The sequence below is a fragment of the Pelmatolapia mariae genome, linkage group LG16_19 (assembly GCF_036321145.2).
Source record: "Pelmatolapia mariae isolate MD_Pm_ZW linkage group LG16_19, Pm_UMD_F_2, whole genome shotgun sequence".
In the NCBI taxonomy this organism is placed as follows: domain Eukaryota; kingdom Metazoa; phylum Chordata; class Actinopteri; order Cichliformes; family Cichlidae; genus Pelmatolapia; species Pelmatolapia mariae.
In genome coordinates this window covers 49,550,010-49,569,256 of record NC_086241.1, presented here as the reverse complement: position 1 = coordinate 49,569,256, position 19,247 = coordinate 49,550,010, and the positions used below count along the sequence as shown (strand labels likewise).

Here is a 19,247-nt window from a genome sequence, read left to right as displayed (position 1 = left end):
CCAGTTTAAAGTCTCTGGCATAGATTAACAGAACGAGCACCAGTACCCCTGGGTGTCATGTCTGTTTTGCACCAATTAACAGGAGAAAACTTCAATAAGTGCGTTTTGGTTAAATTAAAATTCACTAAATAAACGTACAATATTGGTTTTCAGATGATCTGAAACAAATTCCAATGTTTTAAAAAATAGAAGTTCCGTGTTTGAGCATTAAAGAAAATATATCGTCTTCTGCGAACAATAAAAACCAGAGCACAAGTGTTAAAATACAGTTAAAAAATACAGGTCAAAATTAATTTTAAAAATCCAAATTTAATATTCAAAACTGCACTGTAATATATTCTGCAAGACTAGAGGACATAGCACTGCTATAGTACAGTCAGGATCATCTGAAATAATTGCTTGAGCAGTATATCAACATTGAATAGAGTTTATCTTAACCTCCTAAGACCTGAACTCTTTCATGGTGTAACCCATATCAACTACACCCTGTCACATGACCCACGTCAGCTGATTTGAGGTCCCTCTCCTGATTTGCTCCTTCCACGTCGCGGCAACTATGAAAACCGGCTGTGGAGGGATACTTCCGGGTTCGACTCCTGCTGTGGCTGTAAGCTTATGGCGTTAAGAAAGGCGTTGGAAAACAAAGTGTTTTCTCCCCTCAATTCATCTATAAAATCGTATCACCTCAGCGGTCAGGTTTTTTTTTCCCCCCTTTGAATTGATCTTCTTCATATTGAAGTGGCGAGCCGGTAGGACCATTCTTTGTTTTCCCCTCTTTCCCCCCACTTTGCAGTCTTTGGATTACAGACATATTTCCCCATTACATGAAGCTGGACCCTAAGGAGGAATACCTTAAAAGTGAACTTTAAAAAAGAAACTTTAACAAAGGACCAAAAGGACTCTTAACAAAAGGACTCTTGCACAGAAAAATCACAACATTGATTTATTAATTAATTGTGGGCATTTATTTATGTTGTGTGTTGTATTAATTATTTTGTTCCATTTCCTCTTTCCCCCATTTAGTCAATATATTTTTGGTACAAGGTATTGAAGTCTTTGGTCTCGTCATTCACACCATCTAGGCTCCATAAAGAACTGTTTCTTCTGCGCGTCAGTCAGTAAACGTACCCATTGCAATAAAACTAGCCCTTAAATAACTTTGCGTTACAATGGCATGCATTTTGTGGCCTGTGGACGCCAGGTCCTAGGAGGTTAATGGCGTTTCACATATCCAGTGTAAGTTATGCTGGTGGCATTTTCCATCAAAACGAGTCTTCCAGGGATTAAAGATGGAGGAAACTGCAACCCCACAATCCTCTCCATAGGTTCCGTCATTATTGGGTTCGCCATCCATCCAGTACCTGACAAAAATTCAAATTCATTTAAAAATATGTTTAATGAATTATCAAACAAGAAAAAAAATTGTTTCAGCTCTCACCGTTGTTCGACCTCTGTGACATTATTAATCCAAACCCATCTGTCCTCAGTCTCTATGTCAGTGATACCGATCCAGAATCCGTTCTCCCACCACTGACGACTGGTTTTCATATTTTGGATGTTGCTACTGATAAATTTCTGTGTAACCAAAAAGAAAAAAATCAGTACGTTTAAACATTTATTTAGCTTCAATTTTGTCTAAGCTCAGTCTTTCATTTTATGATGCTGGATTTTATAAGTAATGAATTATAATGAATTTGTTGGTACTCTGCCTTCTGTAGAGCAGCAAAACCCATTTTGTTCTACATCTATGTTCTCCTGATGTATCGTAGAGTGAATCTACCTCAGTTTGTGCCTAAATTACTAAACCTTCCCAGTCAGCATTACTTTGTGTTCATTGCTAATACAGTATATTACTGCTAACAGTAATATACAGTAATATATATATATACAGTACTATAGTTAGTAACAGAATGAACTATTGGTTTTCCTATCATGCTTGCTGGCTGTTTGTAGTGTGATGTAGGGCTGGGCCATATTATGCCGTTCACGGTAATACCGGTATAATGTTGGGCAACGATAAGAAAATGAAATATCGCGATAGAATATGGGTAAAACGCGCATGCGCAGTGCCTTTGTTTTCATACGCACGGCGGCGACGGAGAATGAGAAGGGCAAAAGCGGATCCTTGAATGAAACAGATGAACCAGAATTGGTTTGTAAAAATGCTGCAACTTCAGTGGTGTGGAACTGGTTTAGCTTTCGTCCATCAGATGCACAACAAAGCACTATTTTTGGTAGAGCATGCTAGCGGGCCGTCGTTATTACAGTGTTTTTTGGAAAATATGGCACACTTAAAATCAATCCTTTGATTTTTCTGAAAATCGACAGTGCCCTTATAATCCTGTGTGCCTTATGTATGAATTCTGGTTGTGCTTACTCACCTTGAAACGATTTTATGTGGTACACGGCGCTCGAAAATCTGTCAAATGTTTTAGTACGACTTTGCTAAGCTACGAAGTCGCACCGCTTGATGGATTGATGGAGCATTACGACTATCGTAGTCAGGAGCCTTGCGGAGTGATACGTACTGTGCTTCAACATAATATTACCGTATTGTGTGTGTATAAGCTCTTTTTAAGTTTTGTGGATATTATACATGGTTATGCTCAGGATATGTCGGCCAGTTTCCACTGGAAATGCCTTTTGGTTAAACTGTCAGCAAGGAATTTGCACTGTTACATTTTTATATAACTTTAACGCAAAAAACAGCTGCTTGTTTAAGTGAAAATAAATGGACGGGTTTTTTTGCATTAATAAAGTTGTGGAGTTGTAAAGTATTTTGTCTAGTGTAAATTATATCGTCAGTTATATCGTTATCGCAAATTTTCAAATGTATATCGTGATAAATATTTTTGGTCATATCGCCCTGCTCTAGTGTGATGATCTTGTAACAACAAGGATCCAAATAAATAATAAAAACATCATATACTTAAAATTAGGTGTGAATGTTTGAAATAATAAAGTTCTTAAGTCTTCATTTTAGCAAAGTTCAATTCCATGTTAATTAATTATCCTATCTGTCAACTCTAGTACAGCTGTTAACTTGTCTTGTTTAGTTACTTTTTGTCAGTTTTCCTCTCTTGCTTATTTCCAACCCACCTGTTCTTCCTGGTCATCGATCACAACCAGGTCAGAGCCACGACTAACACAGTCCTCTCTGCTCTGATGCCAGTTCTTTTTGACAGTAGAGGACTCGGTGTAGGAGAAGAAATAGCAGGACGAGTTGAAAAGAGCCCAACCAGGGAGGCATCCGCCACAAGATCCCTCTGAGAGAAACAAAGGATTTCTCATCTTCTCAAGTTAACACAGTTAAAGAAAACATAAATAATAATAAAATTTTCTCACCTAAAGCTGATATGTTGGACTTCAGGTTTGCCTTCTCCATTTGCAGTGCTTGCATCTGTTTCTGATAACCATCATTGACGGTCTTCAGCTCCTCAATTTTCACCTTTACTTCTTTGTGGTTGTTGATCGCGCTCTCTAACGCCTTCTTGGCCTCCTCTTCAGCTTCGATCACATCGCTGTGGTTGCCTCGGAGATAGTCGAGCTCATTGAAGAGCTGTGTTACAACTGGGTTGGAAATGTGCAAGGAGTCCTCTTTGACTTTGGCACCTAAACAGGGAAAAATATTAAATTATATTATATTATATAAAGCATGTAATAATTAACTAAATGTTGGATATTATAGCAAAACTGTTAAAAAATGATCGTCATGTTGAAATGGATGCGATCAAACTACATTTCTAGGTATTTTGCAATCAACAAAAAAAGGCATCAGTTCTCCTTATGGGATTACTCAGGGTCGTCATGCATTGTGAAATTCTACAGAAAAGGGAAAATAAAATTGTAAGGTCATACAAACTGTAATACTCACAGTTAATCCCAAGAACAACAGCAACTATCAACAGAACTGCGTTCAAGAGTCCCAGACACAGAATAATCCACCGGTTAAATCCATCTCCACCTATAATACAGGGTCACACATACATTTTAAAAAGACAAAATGTGTCTGAATTCAGACAATATTGCTTTTTGGGGGGAAAGATTTTAAATAATTAAAACAATTTGAATTCTCCAAAAGCTGATTCTGTTCATCTGGACGTAGCGCTTTCAGTGGGAGAAACGTTTCTCCCACTGAAAGCGCTACGTCCAGATGAACAGAATCAGCTTTTGGAGATTTACTTACCTGGATGATTGAGCATGCAAGAAAACTATCTGAATTCATTTTTAATCAGGTTGTTGTTGACAGCAGCCGACAGCTTAAAGGTGCAGCAAATAAATGAAAAACCAGAAATTCGGATGACGTAACTCAGAAGGTATTTTAGCTCATTTTGAGTTTCACACTTTTAAATATATTAAATGTAATATTTGATGATTATTATGATGAACCTGAACTAATTTCCTTGTTTCTTATTAGTAAGAAATCTTCAATCATTAAAATCTAAACAATGATGAATTCAACAACAAGTATAAAAGAAGGCAACATATAATTTTAAGACCATACCGTTTCTAAATATTTTATAGTTGTTGAAGGAAACTGATCCTGTCTTCTGCTGTGTCTCCATTGCAATGCTGCAGGTTTTGTGCACTGCTCTGCTTTCTTCTGCCTTAAATACACGTGTGGGCATGTCCCATAGTCTCATTTCCTCGGTGTCCTACACTGTAAAAAAAAAAATCCTAAAAAAACTGTAATATTCCGGCAGCTGGGGTGCCAAAATAATACCATAAAATAACAGAAAATAACTTTCTCAAAAACATACGGTTATTTTCAGTAATGACAATACAGTTTGTTGCCCTAATTTTACATGGGATTTTGCCTTTTTCAAGTGCTTTTAAACATTAAATTAGGAACATTTTAATGTGATTAAACAATGAAATTACCTATAAACAAGGTCAATGAATGCGGCAATATGAATAATAATACTTAAATGTACAGAAATATACAGTTAACAGTTGGTTTAAATAATTATAATAATGGATTGCATTCATATAGCGCTTTTCGAGACCCCCAAAGCACTTTACAATTCCACTATTCATTCACTCTCACGTTCACACACTGGTGGAGGCAAGTTACAGTTGTAGCCACAGCTGCCCTGGGGCAGACTGACAGAGGCAAAGCTGCCATATCGCACCATCGGCCCCTCTGGCCATCACCAGTAGGTGGTAGGTGAAGTGTCTTGCCCAAGGACACAACGACCGAGAGTGGTCGAGCCGGGGCTCAAACCGGCAACCTTCTGATTACGAGGCGAACTGCCAACTCTTGAGCCACGATCGCCCTAAATAACAATAATAATAATAATTATTTGATGTAAAAAAAGTTTATAAGAATCATTTTATATATTTTTCCATAGCATCACATTTGAATTTAACAGTTCAATCTTTCAAATAATGGACAAATATTTGTGAAATTATGATACATTTGTGAATGTATTTTAACAATCTAAATATGCATATGTACAGACAAATACATTTAAACAACAAGAAAATTATGTTTTATTACATTTACAGTGATTTTACGTTAATTTACATTTGAAATGTGAAATCACAGTCTATTTATGTAAATTTAATGATATTCTAGCAAAACAGTACAAAACTGTAAAATACACAGTAAAATACTTTTATATTACTTTTTTTTTACAGTGTATGAAGCCTTTATTAGTTTTTTTTCATAGCCTAGTTCATATATGAAAGAAAATTCAAATATGATACAAGATCAATCAAACCAGTTCTGTTGTATTTGTACAATGGCATAGTTTGCACTGTAAGAACAGATAAAGTTAGTTACCATCTTTCAATAGAATCACATGAGCAACAATCGCAGCCTCTTTCAGACCACTCCTTAATGCCATAACCCACTGTCCTTTTTCTAGTCTTCATAAATCATGTTCATCATGTTTTCAAGAGATTTGGAAACAGGTCTTTTGAATGTGACCCACAGGGGGCGCCCTTTCCTCTGAAACTCTAAACCTTGAAGCCCAGTATTTTCTTTTTCACAGAACAACTATTAACAAAAATTTAAATGTGTATATGTGTGTGATCTATTCATTATATTTGATGTTTTTCATTAAAATTTGTTATTGTCGTACCTGGAAACCCTGTAATTAGAAAGGATGTGCAAATACTTACCAGTTGGTCCAATATTGGCGCTTGCAGCCTCGCCATGCTGTCAGATACATTTTCAACAGTAGCTTGTGTTCAAGGAAAAATGTTTGCTGCCACAAAAGCACAGAAAAAAACCTGTAAAAGCTCATGAAAAGCAAGAAAGCTCACAAAACACAGTGGTAGTGATTTGGGGAAAACAACAAAGTGACAAAACAGCTGTGATAAACAACTAATAGCAAACATGTAATGTATTATGTGAAACATGCAATTAGAACACACATTACATTGTACCTTTTTTCTCCCTCACAACACTGATGACTCCTCCTCTTTTTTTAAGCATGTCTCAGTGCAATCTTTGGCGTTTTGTCATGTTAAACTGCAGGAATGTCTTAAAGACATAAAGACCTGGATGGCCGCTAACTTTCTGCTTCTTAATTCAGATAAAACTGAGGTTATTTTACTCGGCCCTGAAAATCTTCTGTATCTCTCTGTATCTATTATTGTACGATCTACTGTACAATATAAAGCGTCTTGAGGCGAGTGTTGTTGTGATTTGGCGCTATATAAATAAAATTGAATTGAATTGAATTAATATCTCCCAAAATCATTTGTGGTGTTTTCTTAAGTTGCAATGCATTTGACCTTTCAGGTCCATTGGAAAAATCATTCTTTTTGGCATTTAACAGTTACTTAACCTCCTAGGACCTTGGATCCACATATGTGGACATCACCTTTTGGGTTGTCTAGACCAAAATACTGAATTTTGTTCTACAAGGACCTGATATCTGCTTATGAGGACATTATATTGCCACTGTCCTATCGAAATTTAAAGCTAATTTCTTCAAATGTGGATCTCATTTTTCTCAGAAACAAAACTCTGGTAAAAAAAAAAAAAAAAAAATCATGTAATTCTTTGTATTTACATCCATCAGGTCCCAATCAGCCCAAATAGCAAAGAGAAATTAAAAATGCATGCCATTAAAGAGTTTGGGTCTTAGGAGGTTAAAGAGGTCATGTGTCACTTGTTCCACTGTAAAGCATGGGTATGGGTATGTTTGCACAAATGAATATTTGTAATAGTTTATCTTTTACATTTTCAGGTTTGACTCCACATCTAACATCATTCCAAGCTTTGAAGAAGTTTACTCTGGGATACACGGCTGCACAGTCTTCATCATTGAGATTGTTCGGCTCTCCATCGTTCCAGTATCTGAAGTAAAAGACATTTTACTTTACAGAGCTAACATTTGCTTTCAATCCATCCACTTTTTTATCTTTCTTCTCAGCCACATTTATTATTGAGGAGAAGTTCATTTTTTGTAAGTTGCAGTTTCACTGTGTGTAGCATACTGAACTCTTACCCTTGAACAAGAAGTGTTCCATCCAACCATTTCCAAGTCCCTTCCTCTTCGGAATCACTCAGTCCGATCCAGAAGCCTGTCAAGAGCTGGGAGGCATCTTGATAATTTATTAGGAAATTTACTGTCAAGGTCTAGGGAAACAAAATGAAAATCATTTTAAAAAATCATCATGAATGGGTCTCCACAGAAATATTAACAAACCTCTTTGTCTTGGCTGTCTATGATTATAAGATCTCCTCCCTGCAGCTGACAGAAATCTCTGGATTCCTTCCATGTTTTGATTTCATTTGATTTCAAGGGGAAGGAGTAACATACAGAGTTCATTAAAATTCATCCTGCAGGACAGTATTTGCAGCCATCGCCTGTTGCCAAAATATAATACCACCATTATAGAAAATTATGAAACAAATCATTTTTCTCACAAACAGAAATTATGTAAGGCCCTTACTAAGCATTGGTAAATATGATCTTGAAGTTTCAATTTTCTTTGTGATTTTTTCCATCTGACTTTTATAGTCATTGCTTCTTTTCGTCTGGTGTTCAAGCTCCCAGTTGGTTTGTGTCTGACGGCTCATCTCACTGTCCACCTGCTTCCTTGCATCCTTCATGATTTCCACTGCAGTCTTGTAAGTATCCTTGAGGACGACCAGCTCTTTGCTGATGCGTTCGGTATCATCGAGGATGAGGTGAGAATCTGTGAGTTTGTTGTTTACAATGGGACTTCTGCTCCTAAACCTCTGCGCACAGCGTTTGCAGACCGGGGCTGTACGAAGTCACTTTCATCTTTACGCAGGACTGTAAGCTTTCGTCTGTGAGGTGTGAGCAGTTTTTGTTTTTATAATAGTTCATGGTGGGGAATAGCTGCTCAAACATGTATGCGGATCCGAAGATCGACAATCCACAAATTAGGCATACTAGTAGGCTGCTCTCGTCAGAAGTAAATGCAAATAAATCTGCCCAGGCATCATTAAATCTTCTTCAGATATTTTTCTTGTTTTTATATTTCTCCGTACTTGGCCTACCTGGGTTGAAAGTCTCGATAAATGCACAGCCTTTCGGCAGGTATACCGGCTTCCGCGAGTGTGACTCTTATTTTGAGCAACGAAAAATAATTAAAAAATCATTTTATTATGTTGAGCGATGAAAAATAATAAAATATCATTTTATTTTAATATTTCAAGATCATGATAATCTTCCAATTTAGAACTACAATGAAAAAAGAACTAACACAAATAAAATACACTTCAGCTAAATACTTTTACAATTTATTTTCCCAAACCACAGAGCCGCATGCGGCTCCGGAGCTGCATGTTGCCGACCCCTGATCTAGGATAAATGTAGTCTCGGCTTCATTGATGAAGTAAATGCAATGATGCAACAGACAAGAATGGAAACCACAATTTGGCTGAGGCAAAGAATCACAAGGCAGTGATTCTAGCTTAAATGTACTCTGGATATTAAACCTGTTAAATATTGTTACATTTTTGTTAATGTTTGCCAGGTATCCTGTTTAAAGAAAACACTTTGACATCACTTCCATGCCTTTACAGGAGGACAAACACATTTCAAGGAAAATAAAAAAGCTCAAATTTTAAAAATTGTAAATTATTTTGTTCAGCTGTTTAGTCATTTTATGAGGAGATGGATGCTGACATATTTTAGTACAGTTTTTGAATTGACGAGAATAAAAGGAAGAGAATAAAAAACAATTTTGTTGTGTACTAAAAAAAACAAAAGGTGTTCTGGCCAAAAATTACCAGGACTTGTTTCAGTTTTTCTAAAGAATTGTTTTTTTGTTTTTTTTCACAGTTTAGAGTTTTTTTGTTTGTTTGTTTTTGTTTTTTAACTAGATTGATAACCATTTGCTAAGTTGCAAAAAAGAAATGATTTAATAATGAAAACATTTCTGTGCACTCCTGTAACTCATAATGACTTACAGTGGATCCCCAGGCCAATATTCAGTATCAGAAGAACAGCAGCAAGAAGCGCCAGGCACACTGCAGCCAGTCTGTGGCGTCTCCCAGGACTCATAGTGAACATGGACACTAAACAGGCAGAACATTATCAATTTTCAGCTTAAAGGCAGGTAACACACTTAACTTGGTTGAAGTTTTAAAAGAATAAAATGTGATCATTTTAGGACTTAATATTACTGTTTACTAGTAGTTTATTTAACATCTGCTCTGTACTCTTTATTTATGATTAGAAAAATCCTGTTAGCGCATGTAAACCTTACACGTAGTTGTCTCAAATCATCAAGTCCTGTCATTTTACTCTGTAAAAACTTACTTCAAGCGAAACAATCAAAAACCTGACTATGGGAGTGTAATTAATAAAAATTTGAATTATTAGACCTTGTACTCTGTTAGACTGATGGTAAGGAGGATACTTTTCCTTGTGCAAATCGTCTTCATGGACAAGTGTCTGAAAACCACCATTTCTCTCCTCCATTCTCACTGTTCAGTCTAAATCAGTTAAATGCCAGTGCATTTAAGCAACAATCTGTCACAGATTGCAACGAATACTGCTGAGGTCATCAACAATCAGCTCCAGTGAAATCTGTAAATGTGTAAAAACAAAGAGGGAAGTGATAGATGTTATTAATGTGTAGGTGTCACAATTACTTTCCAGATACATGGGAGCTGCACCTGCTGATCTCTTTGAGAGAATTCAAAGAATTTGTCCAAATCACAGCTGAACGAACCCTCGTCAGTGTTAGGTTCATTTTTATTTATACAAAAAAAATGTCACAGTTGCTTCAAGGCACTTTATATTGTAAAGTAAAGACCACCACGATAATAAGAGAAACTCCAACAATCATATGACCCCCTTAAGACAACAATGCTTTGCATAAACTACATGAATTAAATATACCGTTAGCATTAGAGAATGCTTAAAACTTGCTAAACATTATACACTTAGCATAAGAGAAACAAAAATGCAACCCAAGTATTTTTAGTTGAGACCGAATCCATTGTACTGATTAAAGAAACAATCTTTTTTTTGTTGCTACATTAGTGTCTAGATTTTCTCATTTTCTGTTTCTATTCTGACTAAACCACCAGCATGTTCAAAACCTTCTGCATTTTATCATTTTCACATATAAGAATTCTCCAGTGACTTATTAAAATTTGAATTATTATTTTGAAAACAATTGATCAGTGTGACCAGGTTGTAGCATTGCTTTCAGTATGAAGAGGCTGGATGGTATACAGATACCTGCAGTGTTTGGTTCTGTAAGAACAATGAAAAGTAAAGTAGTGAGAATGAACTGCATAGCTTTCAGAGAGGACTTTGAACTATGAGTTTATTAATAGCTATAACTGAGTAAACCATTAAGAGGAAGCTGAGGAATAAACAGACAAAACAGTAAAACATTGGGGCAGTAATGTAGAACAGTATGTCTCTATAGAAGATTATAAACAATGTATTGTAGCACTGTCCGATAAATTAATGTATAAATTAGTGTATACATTTTAACTGAAAGATTTGTTAGGTTATAATTTATTAAATATTTACAAAACACTGTGTTTCATATACATTTGCGATATTTCATGTGTCATTAAAATTTTAGTTCATGAATGAATATATATAAAAAAATACTATTTCACCGCTCGCCCCTGCAGACGGTCTATCCTTCAAGCTCGGGTCCTCTACCAGAGGCCTGGGAGCTTGAGTCCTGCACAGTGTCTTTGGTGTTCCTAGGACTGCACTCTTCTGGACAGAGATCTCTGATGTTGATCCTGGGATCTACTGGAGCCACTTGCCTAGTTTGGGAGTAACCGCACCTAGTGCTCTGATTACCACTGGGACCACCATTACCTTCACCCTCCACAACTTGGAGGGTTGGAGCCTTTGATATTTCTCGAGCTTCTCATGTTCCTTCTTCCTGGTGTTGCTGTCATTGGGAGCTGCTACATCGATCACTACGGCCGTCTTCTTCTGTTTGTCTATCACCACTATATCCGGTTGGTTAGCCATCACCATTTTTGACTGTGGTGCTGACACTCACCAGTCCCCGGCCTCCTTCCTTCCACTTAGTGTACAGCCTCAGGGTGCTGACCTTGGGGTGAAACCCTTCATGCATGGTCAGGAGCTTTCTTGTCAGTGGCTTCTATCTCCTCCTTTGGCCAGCTTATTATCCCTGATCACGGGCAGGGCGTAGGTGTTGATAGTCTTGTTCTTACCTTTCAGCTGACTCCTCAGGACTTGCCTCTGGGTATTCTTGCCCATCCCTTTCTGTGCCCCACTCATGTATTGAGCCATGTGCCTATTCATCTTAGCTGCTATGATGCCTTACAGGAGCTTCCACGTGGTGCTGAGGCAGGTTATTGGTCGGTAGTTGGAGGGAGCCGGTCTCTTTTGGGGGTCCTTGAGGATCAGGACTGTCGGGCCTTTGGTTAGCTATTCTGGGCGTCTCTCGTCAACCAGCAGCTGGTTCATTTGTGCTGCCAGATGCTCGTGGAGTGCAGTCAGCTTCTTCAGCCAGTAGGCGTGAACCAGTAAGGGTTCAACAGCAAATGTAAACATTACTTTACCATACTTACATACTGTATAATACATATCAGAGTACTTCAGGATTAAGGTTAAATTATGTTCAAGGATCTTTTTGTGCAGCAGACTGTAGCGCTTGCTAAATCAATTATAGTTATCATTTATGTGCAAATAAAAATAAAGAAATTTGCCAAATTTGCTAAAAGAAAAATGTTTTTAAGGTAAGTTTTCAGCTGCTAACTTTAAAAATCTTTCTGTATCAGAATCAGAATCAGAATCAGAAAGGGTTTTATTGCCAAATGTTGAGCAGGTTTACAACATTAGGAAATTGCTGCGGTACTTAGTGCAAACATACTGTCATATAACTCTAAAATAGACATAAAAATAAGAATTAAAGAATTAAAAGTGCTAAGAGGATAGATATGTACATGAGTGCAGGTGGTGATCAGTGCCAAACATGAGATGATGCAGTGAACACAGCGTAGCGTCATGTATTAGTGGTGGGATCAGTCATATGGTTATTGTTCATGAGTCCAACAGCAGAGGGGAAGAAACTGTTCTTATGGCGAGACGTTCTGGTGCGAATGGACCGGAGCCTCCTGCCTGAGGGGAGCAGGTCAAACAGACTGTGTCCAGGGTGAGAAGGGTCAGCTGTGATCCGAGCTGCCCGCCCCAGTGTCCTTGAGGTGTACAGGTCCTGCAGAGATGGGAGTCTGCAGCCAATCACCTTCTCAGCAGAGCGCACAACACGCTGCAGTCTCTGCTTGTCCTTGATAGTGGCTCCAGCATACCACACGGTGATGGAGGTGGTGAGGATGGACTCGATGATTGCAGTGTAGAATTGCATCATCGTCCGTGTTGGCAGGTTGAATTTCTTCAGCTGCCTCAGGAAGTACATCCTCTGCTGGGCTTTCTTTATGACGGAGGTGATGGTGGGCTCCCACTTCAGGTCCTGGGTGATGGTGGTACCCAGGAAGCGGAATGAGTCCACAGAGGTGATGAGGGTGTCAGTCAGGATGATGGGGGGGAGTGGGGCTGTGTGCTTCCTGAAGTCCACAATAATCTCCACTGTCTTCTGGGCATTCAGCACCAGGTTGTTGTGGCTGCACCAGGACACCAGACGTTCAACCTCCCTCCTGTAGGCAGACTCATCCCCATCCGAAATGAGTCCAATAACGGTGGTGTCATCTGCAAACTTGATTAGCTTGACAGACTGGTGGGTGGAGGTGCAGCAGTTGGTGTACAGGGAGAAGAGCAGAGGAGAAAGAACACAGCCCTGAGGGGAGCCGGTGCTGATGGTCCGGGAGTCCGAGACATTCTTTCCCAGCCTCACATGCTGCTTCCTGTCCGTCAGGAAGTCAGTGATCCACCGGCAGATGGGATCAGGCACATTCATCTGGGAAAGCTTGCCTTGGAGATGGTCTGGAAGGATGGTGTTAAAGGCAGAGCTGAAGTCCACAAACAGGATCCTGGCGTAGGTTCCTGGGGAGTCCAGATGCTGCAGGGTGAAGTGTAGAGCCATGTTGATAGCGTCGTCTACAGACCTGTTGGCTCTGTATGCAAACTGCAGGGGGTCCAGGAGGGGGGCCGTGAGGGTCTTGAGTTAGGAGAGAACCAGGCGCTGAAATGACTTCATGACCACAGATGTCAGAGCCACAGGTCTGTAGTCATTTAGTCCAGTGATCCTAGGTTTCTTGGGTACAGGGATTATGGTAGAGGACTTGAAGCAGGCAGGCAGATGACATGCCTGCAGTGAGGAGTTGAAAATGCCAGAAAACACTGGGGCCAGTTCGTTTGCACAGTGTCTGAGGGTGGCAGGAGACAGACCGTCTGGGCCAGGAGCTTTTCGAGCATTCAAACTCTTAAACTGCTTCCTCACATCTGCTTCATGAATATGAAGAGTTGTGGTGGTAGAAGGTGGTGTGAAATCCTCCTTGGTGTGGGGTGTGGAGGGAGGTGTTGTAGGTGAAGTGTTTGATGGTGGTGATGGCTCTATGGAGGGGGGAGAGGTGGGGGAATGAGTGTCCAAAGTGTCTCTATTGTTGGGGCCGTTGGAGGTGTGAAGGCTGCTTGACGGCTCGTCAAAACGGCAGTAAAAGTCGTTAAGGGTGTTGGCCAAGAGCAAGTCATCAGTGGAGTGGGGGGTTTTAGGCTTGTAGTTGGTGATATTCCTAAAACTTTTCCACACAGAGGCCGAGTCATTCTCTGAGATCTGCTGCTGCATCTTCTCAGAGTGCTGATGTTTAGCAATGTCCACTTCTTTAGTGAAACTGTACTTGGCCTCTCTGTAGCAGTCCCTGTCTCCGCTTCTGAACCCCTTTCTCTTTTCCAGCCACAGCTTTTTGAGTTTAGGAGTAAACCAGGGTTTGTCATTGTTATAACTCACCCTGGTGCGTGATGGCACAATGCTGTCCTCACAGAAGTGGATATAGGAGGTGACAGTGTCCGTAAACTCGTCCAAGCTGTTAGAAGCAGCCTTCATTGTGTCCCAGTCTGTGGACTCCAAACACGTGCGAAGCTCCTCCACAGCCTCGTTGCTCCACAGTTTTTTAGTCCTCACGACAGGTTTGGAGAGCTTCAGCCTCTGTCTGTACGCGGGGATCAGGTGGATCATGACGTGGTCAGAAAGTCCGAGTGAAGCGCGGGGCACCGCACAATAGGCCCCGCTGATCGTGCTGTAGCAGTGATCCAATGTCCTCTCCTCTCTGGTCGGGCATTTAATATACTGCTTGTATTTGGGAAGCTCTTGGCTCAGATTGGCTTTGTTAAAGTCCCCAAGAGCAATAATGAGGGAGTCCGGGAATGTCCGCTCCATGTGCAGTATCTGCTCCGCGAGTGCGCACTGAGCTGCCTGCGCATCCGCATCTGGCGGGATGTAAACAGCGGCCAAGATGAATGAAGCAAACTCCCGCGGAGAATAAAACGGTTTGCAGTGAATAAAAAGGTATTCCAGAGAGGAAGAGCAGTGCTGAGCAATCACTGTTACATCTGTGCACCAGCCACTATTAATGTAGAAGCAGACACCTCCACCTGTGGTCTTACCAGAGAGCGAGGCCTGCCGGTCCGCGCGCAGCAGATGAAAACCCTCCAGCTTGAGTGCGCAGTCCGGGATGTCCTCACAGAGCCATGACTCCGTAAAACATAAGACACAGGAGGAGGCAAAGTCTCTGTTCATGCTTCTCATCAGGGCCAGCTCGTCCATCTTATTCCTGAGTGAGCGTACGTTGGAAAGGAAGATCCCAGGAGGAGCAGTTCGGATTCCGTGTCTCCTCAGGCGCACGAGTGTGCCGGCTCGCTTTCCTCTCCTTCGGCGTCTCACTTTCCTGATCAAAGTCTGCAGTAAATCTGCCGCAGATGCGACAAATATTGGAAGTAAATCCACAGGTGTTGTAGTCCTGTAGTTAAGAAGCTCTTCTCTGGTGTAAGAATATCCAGAGGAGTGCCCAGACACACAAGTTAAGCACAAAAACAAAACAGAAGTAACGCACTGAAGCACCAGAGCATCCATACGCGGCGCCATCTTGGAACATAAAATCGGAGACTGTAGTGTCCATAACAGGAACAAAATTCTGTGGTTGCTTTCAATACTTTGTATTTGCTTGTTAAATTGTAAATAGGCTACTTCACAAAATTTTTCACCCCTATTTCACAAGATGATAAAGTTGCAGACCCCTCCCCCAAAAAACATAGCATATAGCAGATTTAAGTTTTTGCCAAGAATTAAGTTTTTCCTGTGGCTGAGCCGAGTGAAATGTTAAGATGGTGGTGCACATATGCTGCGGCCCCGTGTCTTCCCCTTCAGATTGTTGTTTTGTGTATGTGCATGTAGGATAGAGGAGCGCTTAGACAGTAACAACAGTTACTGCACTTCTGACTCACTTCTTTGCTTGCCTTGAGGTGGAGCTACCTGGGGCAGGTGCTACACACACAGCTGCAGCTCACAATAACACCACCCCCGTGGGGGAACATGAGGTGAGACGCTTGCTCCAAGCTGTCAATCCCAGGAAGGCAGTACGTCCTGACAGCATTCCTGCAAATGTACCGAGGAATTGCACAGAACAGCTGGCCAGTGTTTTTAACCTCTCACTGTCCCAGGCTTTCAGTTCCACCCTGTCTGAAATCCTCCATTATAGTCCCCTTACCAAAAAAAATCACCTCCAACCAACGTTCCCTCCAAGATGCGCACATGCGCAATTGCACACTGCTGACACGGTCTCTGCGCACAGAAAACAATCAAAAACAAAACAATCCAACTTGAATTGAAATTAAAATAAATACGTAACAATTCATTCTGTACTGTTTTGCAGTGTGAGTCAGTAAGTGACCGGTGACTGACTTCTCCAGCCAATAATGCGATTCACATTCGTATATACACAGCAAAATGAAGTCGTAGACAGGTTATGACAGCGTCCTTATGTGCCGCCCCCAGTGTTTTAGCTACCATGTGGCCAATGTGGAGTGAAGACACGTGAATGACAACGTGAACAACCATTGGAGATGTGAGCAGGACAGATGGAAGAATTGACGGAAAAGTGTGGACTTCAAATTATATACCAGTTTTTGTAAAACCAGAGTTATTATTCATTATGTTTTTTATTATGTGCTTTTCTTGAATACTATCGTTGTTTATGTTTACTACAGGAAGAAATGGTAAAAACTGCATATTACATTAAATAAATGTGAATGGCTAGAAAAAGTGGTTTCATCTTAGGAATCATCTTAGGCTGACTTACAAATCCTTTGTTTTTCTTTTGTTAAAACAGAAAAACACACTGTACATTAATCCCATAAACATGAAGCTCTGACCTCCTACATAACTGAAGCATTTCAGGTTGATCAGTGACTGAATCAGTGGATCCTGAATCAGCTCACATTCTGACAGACAGTTCCATAAATTGTTAAACACTAGAAATTAAATATATTAGCAGGACCTTCATGAAACCTGCATTTAAAGGAGGTCATGCTGCAGGCGGACGTTTGGACAGCAATTCAGATTTCTCTTCTTGACGTCGTCAAATATTTGGCCAACACTAAAGAACACTGAGGAAATGAACGCACTGACAGTTAATTATCAGAAAATCTTTATGGAAACTATCCAAACCGCTGTCTCCACTTCTTTATCTTTATCAGAAACAGCTTTGGTTACAATTAACAATGATCTTCTTAAGAACTCTGACTGTCGATTCATCTTTATTTCCGATACTGTTGACCCTAATATGTTACTAGAGTTATCAGAGCATGCTCCATGCATTACGGCACTACCCCGCAGTGGTGCAAATCATATAGTGCATGAATAAAGAACAAACCATACAGTGAAACACTGATTTTCTTTAAAAATGTGTAGTTTTAAACAGGATAAAACGATTACATTGAAAATGAAAAATAAAAACTGCTGGTTGTGAAGCAGAGGCTCCTCTGGGGGGGTTTGGAGGTGAGGAGGACCTCAGGAAGAACCTGCTGCTGATCCTTCTAAACAGCCAGTTAACTTCTGGTTGATTTAGTTATGTTTTGTTGTGCTAGCTGTGCAATTTAAGAGAAATGACTTTAGGTTTGACAGGGAGTTATATTCAAGTTTATTTTGAACTTAAATATAATTCAAAATACATACTGACAATTCACAAAACAGTTATATTATTTAAAGTGTTAATACTTTAAATGCTTAAAGAGATTTCTGTGATAGTAGTATTTAGTGTTTACTGTAAATACTACTATCTATCACTCATTTGCTTTCACTTTACTGTTGTAAATACTACTATCTGTTTAAGAATGCCTCATTACAGAAATGTTACCTCCTAGATTTTGGTGCTTTTTAATATATCTGTTTTATTTGGCCATCACATCTCACATTGTTCCAGGTCTTGAAGAAGTTTGCTCTGGGATCCACTGCTGCACAGCCCTCATTGCTGATATTATTCGACTCCTTCCAGTCATTTGCTTTCTCTTAGTCCACGTTATTCTCCTTTTATTACTATTTACATTTCTTATTCTGGAGGAGAATGTAATGTTAGTAAACGACCATTTCCTACAAATACAACTCACCGTTGACTTCTAAAAGTTTCACATGTGTAACATATTAAACTTTTACTCTTCAGTGACACATGTTCCATCCCACCATTCAAAGTCCCTTGATAATCTCTGCAACTCTTATAGAGTGACAGGCCAACAATGCCACGGTGATAATGATGAATCAAGAAGAGCTAGGTAGAATAAATCCACATCTAACTTCTAACAATAACATCTAACAGCATGAATTCACTTCCAGGGAAAAACTAAATGAAGATTAATGGACTTCTTGCCCATGGCCGTCCCTTTTATTTGTAAAAAGAAATTTGCCCCTGCATATGCCAACATACTCATGGCTGAATGAGAAACTGCGGCCCTTTCAAAATGTGTCAAAAATCCATTACATTATTACAGGTTTCTTGATGATATCTGGGGTGTGTGGCAACATTCTGAACGTGTTTCTGAGTACTCTGAATAACCATAATGTTTCAATCAAACTCAAATCTACAATTAACAAAACCACAATTGACTTGGAAACTTGGAAACAACCAGCTTCAAAGGCCGACATTTTTCACAAATCCATAAATTGGACATTAAAGTATTCTTTAAACCCACGGACACACATGCTCTGTTGTTTAAAACGAGCTTTCATCTAAAGCACACGTTTGCTGCTCTAATTAAGTCCCAATTATTACGATTCCATAGTATCTGCACCCACAAACTGACTTCAGAGCAGCCACCAAAATTCTATTTTTAGCTCTCGCCACAAGAGGGTACTGTCACTCTTTTCTAAGAAAATGCCTTAACTCATTCCTACAGACCAAACCCATTGATTTATCTCCTATTCTGCCAGTGGTGGTCACATATGCCCCATCAACATGCAAATTTGTCAGAGTGATTAAGAACCATTTTTAAAATCTTGTCCAGGAAACCCAAATGCTGGGGGGATTGTAAGGTAATTGCTGCTTTTAGAAGGAACAGAAACCTGAGGGATTTCTTCATCAAGGCGAAAGTTTCACCTCTCTCTGAGCCCAAACTCAGAGACCAGGGGCAATTTTTTTCAGCACCAAAAATGGTTGCCAATGTGTTCCTCTCACAGTGTAAAGGTACTCTATGCTCTAATAATTGTGTTTATTTCATTACCTGCAGTAAATGTGGTATCCAGTATGTTGGTGAGACAAGTAAGTCTGTGAAGGTTCTCAGTCATCCAGGTCATCGTAGTCTAAGGAGCTTTCCAACAAATAATGTGTGACTGTAGCTTGTTGAAGTTTTGAGTTTATGCCAGAG

At 39.8% G+C, this 19,247-nt stretch overlaps 1 protein-coding gene across 1 annotated transcript; it reads right to left on the bottom strand.

Annotated features, from left to right (window-relative positions):
- Positions 1 to 985: 985 nt before the first annotated feature.
- Positions 986 to 4,202, bottom strand: LOC134644601 (CD209 antigen-like protein E). Its single transcript, XM_063497688.1, has 6 exons — positions 4,187 to 4,202; positions 3,875 to 3,964; positions 3,346 to 3,612; positions 3,100 to 3,266; positions 1,439 to 1,575; positions 986 to 1,361 (listed from the first exon to the last, which is right to left on the bottom strand). The coding sequence occupies exons 1-6, from the start codon at positions 4,200 to 4,202 to the stop codon at positions 1,205 to 1,207; spliced, it is 834 nt and encodes a 277-aa protein (XP_063353758.1). The 3' UTR covers positions 986 to 1,204.
- Between the last annotated feature and the right edge of the window lie 15,045 nt (positions 4,203 to 19,247).